The sequence below is a fragment of the Chelmon rostratus genome, chromosome 16 (genome assembly GCF_017976325.1).
Source record: "Chelmon rostratus isolate fCheRos1 chromosome 16, fCheRos1.pri, whole genome shotgun sequence".
Lineage (NCBI taxonomy): Eukaryota > Metazoa > Chordata > Actinopteri > Chaetodontiformes > Chaetodontidae > Chelmon > Chelmon rostratus.
This window is the reverse complement of record NC_055673.1, coordinates 5617152-5633157: the sequence shown is the minus strand read 5'-3', so window position 1 is coordinate 5633157 and position 16006 is coordinate 5617152. Positions and strand designations below refer to the sequence as shown.

Here is a 16006-nt window from a genome sequence, read left to right as displayed (position 1 = left end):
TTCACCCAACAGGTTTCAAATGAGCCATTTTCCATATAGCTTTTTCCATGTTACTGAAATAATGCCTCAGTGTGTACTGAAGGCTGGTGTCACAGCACATTTACAGGAATTCAGTAATTGCTGAGGAAATGCTGAAATGCAGTGAGCTTTCCAGCGTCACTCAGTAGTGAGGAACAAGGTGCGGTTAAACATTTACTGAACAAGCAGAGCCAACCAACTCTAACTGGCATCGGTCCAACAACAGAGGAGTCTGGAAAATGATGCGTGTGTGTGACTGATGCGTGATCTGTGTCTTGTGAGCTTTCCACTCAGTGTGATCTTCATACCAACAGCATTTCCTTTCATTTACCAATCTTGCCTCTCACATCAAGGCTGGTTGCATGAGAGTTAAGGTCAGTGTCTACTTACGTCAGAATTTTTTAAAATTTAACTTATGTCAGTTATGCATCTGTCTGTTCTTCCTTTTATGACAAATCCAAAAATTAAAATTAGACATTGTAATAGGAAGTACAGCAATATGTGCAGCCGTAGATATTGTGAAATGCTTCAATTGGCTGCAGACAGAAAGAAAAATGTAAACCAACTGCACCATCTAGTGGTTAAATATTGATAAAGACAGAAGAAACAAATCTCTTTAAAGAGGCAAAATACTGTTTAATTCTTATGACACTCGACCTCAAAATCAAACAATACCATATTCCTAAATAAGTTACAAGTTATGAGGAGAATAGTGTCCACGTCATACGGATAACACCTTGAGTGAAACCTTACCGAGAGTTGCTGCCTCCTCTGGATAATGTGCATTGCAGCAGTTAAGCTGGCAGTTAAATAATTGCAGATAAACGGATGAATTCAGAAATACAATAAAAAGAATAAATAATCATTTTCAGCTGCATCCTCTTGACACTGATTTCCATTTTAATAGAAGCCGGAGTCTTGAGCAGCCCAGTTTGGCGTCTGAGAAAATGGCACAAAAACAAACAAAAAAAACATTAGAAGAGGTGTTAGAAGAAACGTTCAGACTGCTTTATGAAGTCAACAAGAGATTTGTTCCAAAATTAGATGCCCTCCAACTGAAAACACCTGCCAGCGTCTCTCTCAAAATGATTGACAGGACAAAAACAAATCACGTTCTGACAAAATTATGACCAGCACTTCTGCGCTCAACACAAGGAAGCAGCTCAATGGGCCAAACCTAAAGCCACAAGCAGCAACGAGCAGGTTTCAGGCTTCACAAAGGTGAGCAATGTCACCTCTGCCAATTTAATTCTGTTTAAAGACGGAGTGAGACCAATCACACTCTAATGCCATCCTCGCAAAGCCTGCAGCACTTCAGTAATTACACACTCAAAGTTCCATCATTTGCCCTCCGTTCATCAGATTTTGGTTAATACTTGCCTTCAGATTTATGATGACTGGACAAATTGTGAACAAATTATGACCATTTTCCTTCTAAACCTTGCCCTTTGCATATTTTTTGGGTGGATGGTGGCCATGTTTTTTTTGCCAATCTTGCTCACTTACAGTAGAAATGTCAGTCTCAGTCCAGCAATGCTGGATTTTGGTGTTGATAGTCAAAATCCAACAAGTTCTAAGCATGTCACTGTTCTTAAAAAAATTCAAAATACCAGGAAGTCCATCATGTCAGGCTTTTATGGTGCAAGAGGCTTTTTTTGTAGCACACACTGCGCTGGACTGGACTGTGTAGAGTCAATCAGACTTACATGACTTTTCTTTTTACCCAAAATGAAATGTTGTGCAAAGCACATGAACTTAAAGCAATGTTGTTTCATGTTAAGAGCATGAGCAGAAAATCAGTGATCACAATTAAAACCAAAAACAGGGGAAAAGACTTGGAGTTCTTTGAAAATGTCGTGTTTTCACATGGCTCCATCAGAGGGCAGTAGGACTAAAGAAAGTGGTCTGTACATACTGACATGACAGGTGAGTGGAAGCATGAATGATGTGACATGATGTGCGCAACTTTTCCACACATGTATCTTTGATTGTAAGCAAAGAAAACAAGCCTTTTAGAGCCAATGTTAGTACAAACAGTATGAACTGGACCAAAAAATGACTGTTTTATTATGTTTTAATTAAATCATGCCTTGAACTAGAAGTTATTTTTGTTAAGAAATTTCAGTCTTTCAACTGATCATCTGATAGATGACAATAAAAGAAAGAAATAATTAATATCCTATTTCCTCCAACCATTAATACTAATAAAGGGTGAGTTCACGTCCCTTTAAAATGTCTCATGGCCAGTCTACCTCATTCCTGTTGCTGTGCGCCACTTTCTTCTCGATGTTCATTGCCAACATCTGGCTACGGAAAGAGAGGCTCTTGGTCTTCTCGATCACCTGCTGGTACGGCGACACGGCGTTGTTGCCCATCACCACGTGACCCTGACGAGCAAATTCACAAACACTTATTTTTCTAACGGACTGACTTTGAAGTAGCTCATTGAGGCGCAAGTCCAAACAGCTTTTCAATGATGTTTTCAGTCTTATATGAGTAAAATAAACACACTAACGTAGCTTTATTACTACACAAATTAGCAGTCTAGTCAGGGCTGTTTATGCTGGGCTCAGTGATTTGAAGCTCATTTGACTGAAGGTGGGGCAGTGAATGCAGAGTCTCACCAGTTTGGAGTCGATCTTGGCATCAAGCCTGGCGTTACGGATGAGGTTGACGATCCACCTCTCCGCCTCCTCGGGCGTCATGTTGAGCTTGTCTGCCAGCATGCTGAGTGGAGAGAGCGAAGGAGGAGGGGACACTTCAGTCAAGCAATTATCCTTTGGGAGGATCCGAAGGTCCCTTTTTTTTACTGTTGAATACACTTGAAAAACTGAACATGAATAGCATCTACACTTTGGGAGGACTGAGAAGTAAAATCTGATCAATCATCTGAGCACAGAAGTTGAAAAGAGTTTTTCTTCTCATGTTGTAAAGAAACTGCGCGCTCACAGTTAAAGTCAGTACACACACAGTTACTGACAAATAGGCCTATTTCAAGGACGGTGTACCTGATGCTGATACACTGATGAATCCGACAAAAGGTCTCAAAGATGAAGAGGCGGGCGTTCTCAATGAAATCCTCAAGGCAAGCGACCAAGAAGAAGTCATTCACAAGGACCTGAAGGAATGAAAGACCATACAACTGTAAGCATTGTTCACTTTATACACATACAATGCAATCAAGTATAGAAAGTTTAGAAAAAGAATAATCAGGAAAATGTTTCTTCCATTGGTAGTAATAGTACTAGATTGGCACATTTTCCAACTTGTGATGAAACAGCAGCCCACATTTCTACACTGTGTGTTTAGCTATAATTTTAAACCAAACCCACTTTTTACTGGAATGATAAGTATACTTCAGTATGCAGCAGTACATAATAGCACCACACAACAACCAAACATGATGTGCGAGAAACCATTTCCTGTGGTCTGGCTGTTCTGGCAGAGTTTTGAGCTGTTGGTTTGTCCACCCATACATTAAAATGTCCTGGTCACAACTATCCAACCTCACAATGTAGACTATTTATAAGATGGTTTATATGGGTTCCTGGTTCAGATAATGTGGATTTTTTTTCCTAAATTCCCAGAAACACAAACTGCATGATACCACACTATTAACAACTGGAAAATCTAATTTTCCTCTTTAAATGCACATTTATGAATCAATGTGCCTCCAAATCTCCTCAGGTCATCTGCTGTATAGGAGGATCCTGTGGCATGAGTGTGTAGGCTAAATCATGTCCTGATGTTGAGTTATAGTCCTGTTCAAAGGAACATCCTTAGATAAACTCACAAAGCAATGTTCTGCCTATGAGGAAAAGAAGCCAAAATGTTAATGCTCAGCTATATTCGCAGGTATATTTAAAATAATGGGAAACTTCTGTAATTTTCTACCTGGACTATTTTTCAGTGTTTTTCTGTCTAAGTTTCTAATGGGGACAACAGTTTTTGAAATTGGTCCAGTACTGAACAACAGTGCTGCAGCCAGCAGCCGCAAAACAGGATAAAAACACTTTTTTTTTACCTTTTGCTTGATGTGGCTGCAGCGCTCCCTTTCAATACTGGGCCAATTTCAAAAATTGGTGTCCCCATAAGTAATTCCGACACAAAAGCATGGGAAAATAAGACGCCAAGTTAAACTAGAATTACCACCTTACATATGCCTCCATCAACCAGTCACGGTGCACTTTACAACAATGTCTGTCCAGACTCATAATACGTGTCATTAGTGTATTCTTTGGTGGCTGACGAACAATCACCTCAAGCTCAATATCAGCAGAACCAATCAGCTTGTGGTGACTACAATGCTTCAAATATGGATATTGCTGCAAAGAAGCCATAAAATGTAAAATGTGGATGCTTGACACATATCTTCAACCCAGCAGAAGCTCCATACAATCAGCACTGTTTCAAGATTAGCGTCACCAATTCAGTATCTGACCAAATGTGAAATATGGTCACAATCTGCCTTCTCCTGAGTTATGGTGTTGAATAATGGCCAGAAAAGTGTTTTTACAAAACATTACGATGTCACAGTGAAGTTGACCTTGTAGCAAAGCAAAAACATCTTACAACAATATTTATACAGTAATTAAGACAAGTTGCTGATCTCTAGAGGGAAACTGAACAAAAAACATGTGCATTTAAATTCCCCTGAGCATTAAAAGCCAACAGATTCCATGACAACGGAGTGACTTAATGAACTATCTTCATTCTCCCATCATGCTCACACTCCATATCTGACAGGATAGTTGAGGCCTTCGCAATCACTGAGTAATTTATACAAGAGGGGTAAAAGTTAATTGATCAGAGTGCTTAGAGAATGCACAAAGTGGCCCCCTAACACAACTACCAAACTGCAGTCAAGGGTTTCCAAAGAGGAGGCATCAGAGCCCCAAATCTGACAGCTGTTCCCCTTTGAAAATCAAACTGAAGAAAAGTAAGAGCCAGCAAATCAGGCCAGACATGGATTTGCTGAGGCTGAATAGCTGCGAAGTTAAATGCCAGGGACTCAGGAGATCAGAGCACCATAGCTGAAGGAAGCTTCATATTACCCCTCAGTCCCGGGAGACAGCCAACTTTTGTGGGGCGATTTAGGCCTTTGCACCATGACAAACACACACTGTCAAGCAGGAAAACTGAAGGAGAAAAACATCCTTACCGACTCACACTCCCTCAGCTTCTTCTGGGCACTGTCGAAGTCGAAGTTCACATAGAGACACTCCACAAACTCTGTGATTGGATCCTTGTACGTGTATGACTCCTGTGGGAGTGACAGAGGAACAGTCATTGTGTGTTGTGTTGACTAAATCCTTGAGTCACATCAATTAAAATTTATTGTGCTAACAGCTATTGACCTTACCTGCTGAATGACTTTCACCAAGTCCTTGAGCACTTGCCTGCGCTTTCGTACATCTTTGTTGGTGATGACTGCAGTTGTAAGGTATCGAAGGATGTGAGGGCACATTGTCTGGATGGCATTCAAGTACCTAAAAAACACAAAGGCAGCACACAGTGTCGCCGGCATTAGTTGCCATCACAACAAATTTGGTCAGGACCAGTTAGTCAGTTTGACAACACTTTTTTTTCCCACACACAGAAGCTGTGCTGTGAAATCTGTCATTCATGCTGTTAAATACCTTACAGGGTACAATTTAAACAAAACACACACATTTGTAAATGAAATACATTTTAAATCAAAGTGATTGATTCCACCCACTCCCTTTGTGCGATTATTAGGAGTTGGTTCATTAAGATAAGTCACAGATGGTACCAAGTCCCCAGCTGGAAAACCATTATACAATTGCAGAAGAAGAGGGCGCAACAAGATGACGTAATTAAGAGAACGTCAGTTAAATGTATACTAAGTGACATTTCTACATTAAAATGTCTATAAATGACAAAAAAGGCAAATAAGGCAAAAAAAAGAAGCTATTTGAAGTGAAAATGTTTGACGTTTATCGAAAAACTACGAAATAAACCACCAAAAAATAATTATTAGTTCCAGCCCAAGCTCAAAAAGGCCCATTTATTAATGATTGAGAGCTTTCAACTGCATCTCAGTCTTCAATATACTTTCTTGAGTTGTGTACTACATTTTCCTGTGTTGTTGAATAGTATAAAGAATTTAATATAAGCTCAGGATTACAGCACCATCAATCCTGTGTATATGCCTTGTATTGTAAATTCAAAAGTTGACTGTTCTTTGCTATATTGAGACTCACTGAGGCTGATAGAGGAAGAGCTCGATGATGTTGTCCCTGCCTTTAGGATGGTTGAAAAACACAAAGAGGGACCAGTGGATGAGCCAAGTCCTCTGCTGGAGTGACTGGAGAGGAGAGCTCACAGACTGAAAGGAGAGAGGACACAAATGGTAGGTGTTATACAATGTTGCATCAGACAACGGCTGTAGAACAAGAACACCTATGACGACAATTCAGAAAAGTGTTCAGGGACACACTTTGCTGCCAAACTGAGGAGAAAAAGCCAAAAAGCAGGTTCACATTGTAACTATGGAGGAAATGACCTACAAATAGCAGTAGGTCATTTATTGAACCTTCATCTTGATTTGATTTCAGTCCGGGTACCTTGATATTGGTTCTGACATTTCACAAAATGAGCTTCACTCTCAGTCCTGCAGTTGTCTACTTCAGAATTGAGTTTACCCGAAACTGCAAATGTCATTCCATGTTGCCATGTGCTGCTTGGCCCATCTCATTTAATTTCTGTATTCCCAATCCATTAACTAATAAAACTAGCAAATCTTGATTCCAGGTGTACTGTAAATCCATGTGAAATTTTGTTTCCAAAAGGACTATTTACTTACGTTGTTATCAATGGTCTCCCTTAGTCGAGTGAGATCCTCCATGGCTGCTTCCCAGTTCTGCATCAGGATCTCTGAGGCCAGTTTCCCCCACAAAGAGCTCAAGGCGTTCCTGTCTGTTGAGGGAACCTGAGCAGAGAGCAACAAATTCAGTTCATCGCAATCTGACTGAGTAGTAGTAGTAGAAGATCATTGAATCGAGTAAGGCATATGAGGAACTTTTTCTCTTCTTATACAGTTATTCTTACCAGGACACGGAAGAAGTAGAGGTACTCTGCAGCCCCTGAGTAGTTACCACACTCATACTGGAATTTGGCATACCTGTACAGAGTGTCCAGGTATTCTTGACGAAACTAAGAAAGAAAAGATAACAGACATACAAACTTAAATTAAAGCACATTTAACAAGGTTGAAAACTGACCAGCAACCATTTATACGAAGTCAATGTTTGGCTTTGATTGAAAGGATTGGCATGTCTGCCTGTATATTAGCTGGTAAAGGTTCATTATAAAATGAGAGGCAAGACACCGTGGTTATAATGAACAGTCTACAGCCCTGGAGCTCAGTCACACTTATCCACCGTTTTTTAATTCACTGCCCCCCGCCTCAAAGAAATCTAATTGCAAGAGGCTTCAAAGCTGACAGAATGTGGCTGATTGGGGAATTTGCTGGTATCTTTCATCTTTTCAGGCAAAACAAAGCCTTTTTCACACTAACAAGTCCTCTCTGTTTTTAGAGTAGTGCAGATGATGTGAATGTTTTTATGTAGCAACAAATCCAACAAGAAGTGTAATTCATCTGAAGATTTGAGACAAAAGGTAGATTAAAAAAAACGATTGGCAGAACAGTTCCAAGTAGTTATTCTGATCATTGAGTGAGTAATGAGCACTTTGGAGGGTGCTGTTGGATGTATTAGGATTCTGAGATTTGGATAACAGTCCTGCTGGCTCACAGTTGCAGCTGGTTGTCATGGAAACAAAGAGACATTGCAAAACCCACCGTAAAGATTAAAATGCAGTGCACTTTTCATAAGAGGAATATATTGAATTCAGCTTAACATTTCAAAACTTACATTGTGTTTCTCTGAAAGATAGTCGAAGAGCATCCTCCCATCTCTGATTAAGAATGAAACAAACAGATCAATAGATGTCAGGTGAGTCTTTTACAGTCCGCAGACATACTTTCACAAGTATAATACTGTCAGTACTATAATATAGAGCGAGCAAAGTATTGAGAGAAATGCAATTCTTTGACAAGTTGATGTGACCTTGTAGACTGCATCTGTCGAGTGGTCTCCGGGTCTTCAAACATCTTGACAATTGGCTCTGTCTCTGACTGGAGCTGCTTCAGCTGGGCCACCACAGTACTTCTCTTCTCCCTCAGAGCTGAAACAGGGCATATTCTCACATTTACACACTGTTGTTACATTAGTGGTGGTTACAACTGAATACAGAGGAAAAACAAACACAGCTAATCTCAATGATAAATTCAGATGGTTGGAAGATTAACAGCACTGAACAGCAAAGATATTTTCTGACAAATATGTCATGCCCAGTAATCAAACACTTTCCAGATTACAGTGTTATTACATTTTGATCTCTTTGACCACTAAACTCAAGTTTTTTTCCCTTTGACTATTTCCTGTAATAACATATCTGACAATCTACAGTACCTCCACTTGCTTAAATCAGTGCCCAATATGCATCTTTAATTGTAATGACTGAAAGATAGACGTTATGACTGAACCCAATGTTGTGGAATCAGACCAAAATATAAAGAGCTGTCTTACAGTGTGGGATTTCCTTGTCCGCGTACAAGTTTTTGTACACATCCATGGCAAAATCCACCATGTTCGTGTCGCTGAGGAGGTCCAGCTTTCCCTGAAGAAGTTCCTTTTCATTGTAGATCTGCCACAATTAAAAACAAATGTGTTTAACTTAATTTGGGTAACACGTTCAATTAAACAACTGCACAAAAGAGTAAAAGGGAAATGACATCGGGTCTAGCTGGTTATCGCCAACGTTAATCCTGTATGATCACTATGGTAGCTAACGGTAGGTGTAGGTTAACACGCTGAGTAACCATAATACGAAGCTAGTTAGCCAAAGCTGTAATATCAGTTTACCGAATACGCAGTCATTTGCTGCTACTATAACTACATTACATCAACACACCAGGAATAAAAAACGAAAATAAATTCTAAGTTTGGCTAGCGTTTGCTGTCAGTAAGCGGGCTAACTGTTTGCTAGCGTGACAGCTAGCCGGCTGGGACTAATCGGTGCTAGCAACGACAGTATTTTCAGGCAAAATGACCACTGAGAAACAACTACATCATATTTTGGCGTTATACGATTCAAAAGATAACATACCTCTTTCACGGACAGGAATTCCAAAAGAGGAAAAACCAAATGCCGGTCCAGAAAATGTGCTATTTTGGTTGTCAAATCGTAGTCCGCCATCTTGGCTGGCTGCAATGACAAACTTTATTGACAAACAGAACAGACGGAACCAAGGACTGCGACGTCATCTAATTTTCCCCCTTTTATTTTTTGAGACATTAAAAAAAAAACATACAAGTTTTGCACAAGTTTTCTAATTGCACAGGGAAAAAACGTAAGCAATAAGCATTAATGTAAAAACAGAATTACAAATAAGCAAAATGCATTATATAAAAATTCATATAAAATCAGTAGACCTACTCACATTTTAGTGTCTGTTGATGTATATTTATTGACAAATGAACAATTGATCAAATATTAATGTTAAACATTTATCATAAATATGTTGAGGCAGTTAACATCTAATTAACAAAATACTTTGTTTGACATCAAATTAGTATGCTATATTGAATGAAAGTCCTTGCAGGGCTGAGCTTTTTATTCTTTGATAACATTTTTAGGAACCAGAAACAAGGAATGAAAACGAAATTGCCTCGAAAATGTCACAGTGCCCCTGAAAATGCTTTAGCCACATGAATGTACAATTGGTTTCAAGCTGTGGCTTGGTCTGCTTTAGCACAGACTCAGATTATTATCCCCTGTAGCTAAAGAGTTCCAGTCAGTCTGGAACATGGTGTACAAAACTGGCACAAAGGCATATAAATATACCAACCAAATAAGTGAAAAGGGATAACAGGAAACATTTAAGCCTAAATGGTATTTGTTAAAAAAAAAGCTATCACATCCAATAAAAGCTTCTGGCATTGCCACAAGCTATTTAGGTCTCAGAAAGTCAGAAGAGGGGCCAACCAGACAGGTAGCAGCTGTCACCACAGCAGGGACTGATCAGATATGTGACACACTGAGCTTCATAAGTATCAGTCAATGAGGAAAAGACACTCCTCAGACTGCTGAGGATGCTACCAGCTCAATCCAGCTCTGATCACAGAGTCGATAGTCATGGAGAAAGATCCATTCTGTTTAGGGAGGCAGTCTAATTTTTCTGTGCCACTGTCTGCCAGAAAGCCGATGGCAAGAGAAAGATACAGCACCAGTGGCGCAGTAAGAAATCAACTGAAATGTATTCATACAATATTTTATTACCAAAACCAGAGGGAAAAAAAAGACTTGACACAGAGCTCGTCTACTGAATCCAAGTGGTCAATAATGCTTAAAAAAAGTGCAATACAATACAATGAATCTATGTAAGCCTATGGGATATAATAGACTACTTTGGTGTTGGCTCAGTCCAGTTTTACAGGTTCAAGAAGAGCAGAAGACTTGCACTCAGTTCACAACTAAATGTTTATTAAAATGGTATTGCTGCAGTGAAGGACCTGAAAAAGAAAAGTGGGTAAACAGTCTTGATACTAAGACAAACCTTCCTAACATGCATAAACAGATAAAACGGCTGAACTGCTGGAAGCTGAACATTAAAATTCACCTGAAATAAAACATTAAGTGTATATTAGTAGCAATTAAGTACTTATCGCAGGGAGGTGCTATTGCAAATCCCAACAGAAGCTACCAAACGTGCATTTGCTGATCACTGGCAACACAGCTTAGACTGCAAGAAAAACCTAACCTACAAGACACTTAAACAATACAACCAATCTTTCTTTCCAAATCTCCCTTACCTGCACAGACAAACCAGCCCAAACACACGTCCGCCAGGCCTCAGACAAACAGATGCTAACTGCCCACACCTGTCCTTAAGAAGGCGGGGAGCTCTGTAACCCTACCTACAAGGGCGGTGCTCTAAACCTAGATGCCAGCCTTCACATTATCCATCCATCCATTATCTATGCACCGCTGAATCCTTTGCTAAAGTCAGCATGCTAAAATGCTCGCAAGAACAATGCTAACCTGCTGATGTTTGCAGGTATGACCATGTTCACTAATTTAACATGTCAGCATGCTAACATTTACTAATTAGCCTTAAACACAACATACGGCGGAGGCTGATGGGAATGACGCGAACTTTGCAGGTGTTTGATCACAGACATTTTGACCTAGGATTCATCCTCTGGGGACCATGCCTGTACAACTCACAGCTGATGAGACATTTTACTTAAAGCCACAAATGTCAACCTCATGGTGGTGGTAGAGGAAAAGGGAGGTAATCATCACAGGCATTGAGATTCTCAGTCTGTACAACAGTTCATGACAATCCACTCGATAGAAAGATCTGGACCAAAAGCGGTGGACCAGCCAGTAGGCAGCGAATGCTTGACACTGGCATTAGAGGGAAAAGCTCCGAATGCCTTCTTCCATGGTCCAGAGTGAGCAGAGCATATTCTCCATGTATTTCAAAAGAGCGCCAAACTGGTCTCCTTTAAAGTCCCCTCTGGTTAATGTGTCCCTGATCGACTTGGAGGCCACAGTTCACAAGTGAAACCATGAAATACAGTACGTGATGGGGCTGGTTCATGCAAAATGAGGCTCATTTTCGCCTCACATAGGAGGCATCATTGAGGTGCTGCTCAAAACGGTTGTTGAGTCACATAATTCCTTGGTGTGTCTGTGCAGAGGCATTTAAGAGTTAAACGGAGGTAGTCACTTATAAAAGGCTGCACAGTGTAACTTAAAAAAAAACCTGTTCCCTCATCACGTTGCAGATCTTTCTCTAAAGCCGCAGTTGAGCGAAGGCATTTTCATCAGTTTCTGAATAGCGAGGCATTGAATTCCCACCATGGTGGAGCTTATTCATGCCAAACAATCACAAAAACCCTAGACTGGAGTAAATGTAATGTTGTTCCTGCTGGCACACATCCCCATCCCTCCCCTTCCCCTCGCTCTCTCTCTCCTTCTCTCTGTCCATCCTCGAGGCCAGGACAGATCCCGGTCTCCATCTCAGCGGCTGGCTGCCTTCCACTTCCACTTCTTTTTATGAGAACAAGAGCCAGCTGGATGCTAGAGCGCTTCAGAGAAGAAGCCAAGGATTTAATAAAGACATAAGAGCAAGAGGCACGAATGAAACTGATTAATTAAAGGGAAAGAGTAAAGCTCTCTAAAAATGTGATACTGCTTGTAGTATCCTCCCTTGGATGATAATTCAAATTCAGTGCCTTCTTGTGAGATTGCTTTCTACCAGGTGGTATGCTGTACTGCTGCTCTCTGGAGCCACTGAGGATCACAGGTGTCAAAGCGAATGAATTTCCATGCTCTGACATTAAAGCAGTGGATATAAGACAGCCGGAGCAACAACAGCCTGTCCTGGGGACTCCTACCCCTCCCTGAACACCCACTTCCAATTCAGTTTCCACACAGTTCCCCGGCTAACACAGTCTGCTGGCTGATGTTTACTTGTGAGTTGGTGGAAAACAAGACCAGCGATGGCTTGTGGCTTGTTTGGTGTGCTGGCAGCGCTGCAGTCACCAGGCAACAGTAGCGAGACACTTTCTCACACTGCCCAGCCCTGTAAATACAAGTGACACTATGTGGTGAGTGTTGCTTTATCACTATCATTGAAAACTGTGTGAATACCTTATTTTAAACAGTTTTACTAGGACACACTATGTAATGTACTGCTAGTGTCCACCCAGACGGGCTAAAATAAGCAGTTACACTTAAAACTAACTTGTGAGACGATAATCTGATGGACCGCAAACTGCAATTACACACAATTTAAGATCAATATATACGTAAATAAATATTTCTCAACACTGCTGGCTGAGCCATCTCCAGTTGAGATGCCATCATCTAATTCAAAGGTGCACTTAAGATCTAGCTTTGAACCTTGTAGAGCATCCGTCTGCTACGCTGCCCCGCACAGCACTTATGAGAGTGAGGGAGGCGGCAGTCACAAGCCCGAATGACACGTGGCCGTAACATTTTACAAACACAAATAACAATTAGATATCTTGAGTTTCACTGAGTCTACATGCTTAGTTTTGACTACCACTGAGCTCTGAGCCACTCTGTCTGTCAGCACCCCCCCACCAAATCAGGACTGAGAGCTAAACAAAGAGACAACTTACGTAAGCTAAAATAAGGACTTTCCACTCCTATAATCTTATTTACTTGGTTAATACTTCATGGACTTGTTTGAGTGTTGGATCGAGTGTGTTTTGCTATTAAAGTGGCCAAGTAAAGTTACAAGTCTTTTACGATTTTCTCATCAGATTGAAGAGGCCTTGATATGCACATTGTGCAATAGGATGTATATGATGTACTTCCATTATCATGCATAGAAGATGTTGATTTATTCCTAAACTGTTCCATCACTATGTGCACATAAACCCTTTCTGTATTTAAATTATTACCTATACAATATTATTCATTTCCAGCATTCTGACCTGTAACATGCTGTATGGCATCCAGCTGCCTGCCTGTATATAGCTTGCCATCTTTGTTTAGCTGCATGTCTGTATGTACTGAGTCAATAAAGTTCATTCCAGTTCTTCTAATATATTAGGTGTGTATGTGGGGTTATACAGTGTTTGTTTGTATATATCGTCATATTAACTGTGCTGCAGATGACTGAGGCAGCAGGTAGCAGGAGCACCAGCATTTCACAAAATTAAGATCCATTTCCCACACACCCTATTTCCTCCTGTCACAGACACGATGTTGCTGGCTGTTGCGACTTATCAGCCCTAACAAAAAGCTGCTCCTTTGGTGTTGTTTTCTGTTTTTCTTAACTGAAGAAGAAAACACGTCCTTCCTCTGTGAACCACATTTAGTCTGAAAGCTTTGACTCCATTTGTGTTGGGAGAAATGATTTTTTTTCCTGTAAAATCTGACCCAGATGCAGACAAAGACTGCACTGTAGAGTTCATGAAAGGCTGCCAATTTTCTCAATGATGGGCTGTTTGTTTATTACACTGATATGTAAAATCAATAGGATAACACTAATGTGCTGTATGCAGACATTTACTCTAGGTCCTGCCGGCATTCTGTCATGTCCATACTGCCTGTATAAATATTGTATATATATATACACATGAAATGAAAGACATTAAACCTCAGATAAGTGGTGCATTTATCCACAGTCCTCGCCAGCAGAGCACAGCAGACAGAAAGAGCACACTGAGGTCTGGGGTGTGAGAGAAAATCATGCAAGACAAAAAGCAATGAGAGAGAAAGCAGACAGAAGAAGCCAAAAAGCTCAGTCGATGAATCTGTCTGGCTGTCGCTTATTGTGTCTCGGTCTGAGATGCACAGCAAAACTCTTTAACACAACACTCAAAATATGTGTATATGCGTGAGCATTTCCGTGCCAATGTGTGTGGTGTGAAAATGACAAAGCTGCTCGGAACAGAAAGCCCTCAAACGGCGATATCTTCAAAGGGTCTGACTGAGATGAGGTCACTGGTTTTGTCTGATTCACAGTGTCGAGTGTAGACTGGAAACCAACAAGCACATCTCGAGTTGCAATGGTTTTAGCTTTTTTGAGGAAAGCCGACTGGCACAATTCAGCACAAAGAAGCTCCTGCAGAGAAAAAGCAGGAAGCGTAATTGAACGTCAAAACAGAGGAGACACCTCTGACATGTTTTTATTTGCCCTCGGCCAAGACATTTTGCCCTCACTTATTCCGAGCTGAATAAAATGAACTGAGCTGGCTGCACGCACTCGCAGCGTGAACTGAGACTGGAGTTCAGGCACTTTGTCATCGTCTCAGTAATTTATCCGTAACGTCGAGCGTTTTTAGAGTGGGAAAACAAGTGCTCTGTGCTTTGATCCCAAACACTCCATGCACCAGATGACTCTTCCCCACCGCCGTCTCCAAACACGCTCATACACTCAGCTATAGAAAATATGTGCTGCCAATTCAGGAAATGTAAAAGGCAGGGTTTTGTTTGCCTGGAGGCTTGTCTATACGTACAAAGGCATAAAAAGTAATTCAGTGTAAACTAAAGTGTCAAAGATTCACATTGAATTGTGGCCTTGACTGTGAGTGAACCACAGTCACAGAGAGTGACGGCTTCACAATATACTGCACTATAAAACTGACTCCATAGAATTTATTAAAAGTGATTTACTTGATCGTAGTAACAAGCTTACAACCACAGTTGAGGAGAACATTCATAAATTCATATATATTCATCTCACTATGACGCTGTCAATGCTGCTACAGTTTTCGGCAACATGTGAACATGGTAGATGTGTCGCAGCAGCCCGAGGGGCAGAACATTTCACATTGAACCTGAGAATGGAAATCGTTCCTACATTAGGTCGAGGATTTCAAACAGAAAACTCAGATGGACATGCAGAATAACCAGACTCTGACCTCACCTTAGCTACATGCTTAAATTACTATTTGTCTTTCATGACTTTAAAGCAGCATGAATGGAGGTTTTTTGACTGCTTTGGAGCTGCAGAACATGGAGCAATATTTAGCATTTGTTTAGAATCGTGCTTCGGGATGCACAATGATTATAAGTCCAGTAAAGTCTCTTTTTGCTCTGTTTTTGGTCTCCTCCAGCTCCTGGAGGAAGTATGTGGCTGTTTAGCTGCTAAATTAGGTAGCTGCTAACTTTGTGTATGCACTGTTTGGTGCAGGATGGTGGGTTTACCAGAGATTTGTCACCAACAGACCAAACCAGTAAACTTGTGGGCTGTAAAATACCAAAACAATTAGCTTAAAGATGCGAAAACAATTTGTAGAGCTGAGCACATCTGCATCTGAGTCAGGTGCTATTTATCTGTCACTATGATTAACACCTTTGCTATAATACGTATCCTATGGTATTTTAAAACACTGATTGTTGCATAGTCTTCTTT

General features: G+C 40.6%; 1 protein-coding gene across 1 annotated transcript; it reads right to left on the bottom strand.

Moving 5' to 3' along the window:
* Window positions 1-641: 641 nt before the first annotated feature.
* eif3eb (eukaryotic translation initiation factor 3, subunit E, b) lies at window positions 642-9310 on the bottom strand. Its single transcript, XM_041955062.1, has 13 exons — window positions 9211-9310; window positions 8631-8748; window positions 8109-8226; window positions 7914-7956; window positions 7090-7194; window positions 6845-6970; window positions 6243-6367; window positions 5381-5507; window positions 5180-5281; window positions 3027-3136; window positions 2643-2745; window positions 2271-2405; window positions 642-957 (listed from the first exon to the last, which is right to left on the bottom strand). The coding sequence occupies exons 1-13, from the start codon at window positions 9298-9300 to the stop codon at window positions 919-921; spliced, it is 1341 nt and encodes a 446-aa protein (XP_041810996.1). The 5' UTR covers window positions 9301-9310; the 3' UTR covers window positions 642-918.
* Between the last annotated feature and the right edge of the window lie 6696 nt (window positions 9311-16006).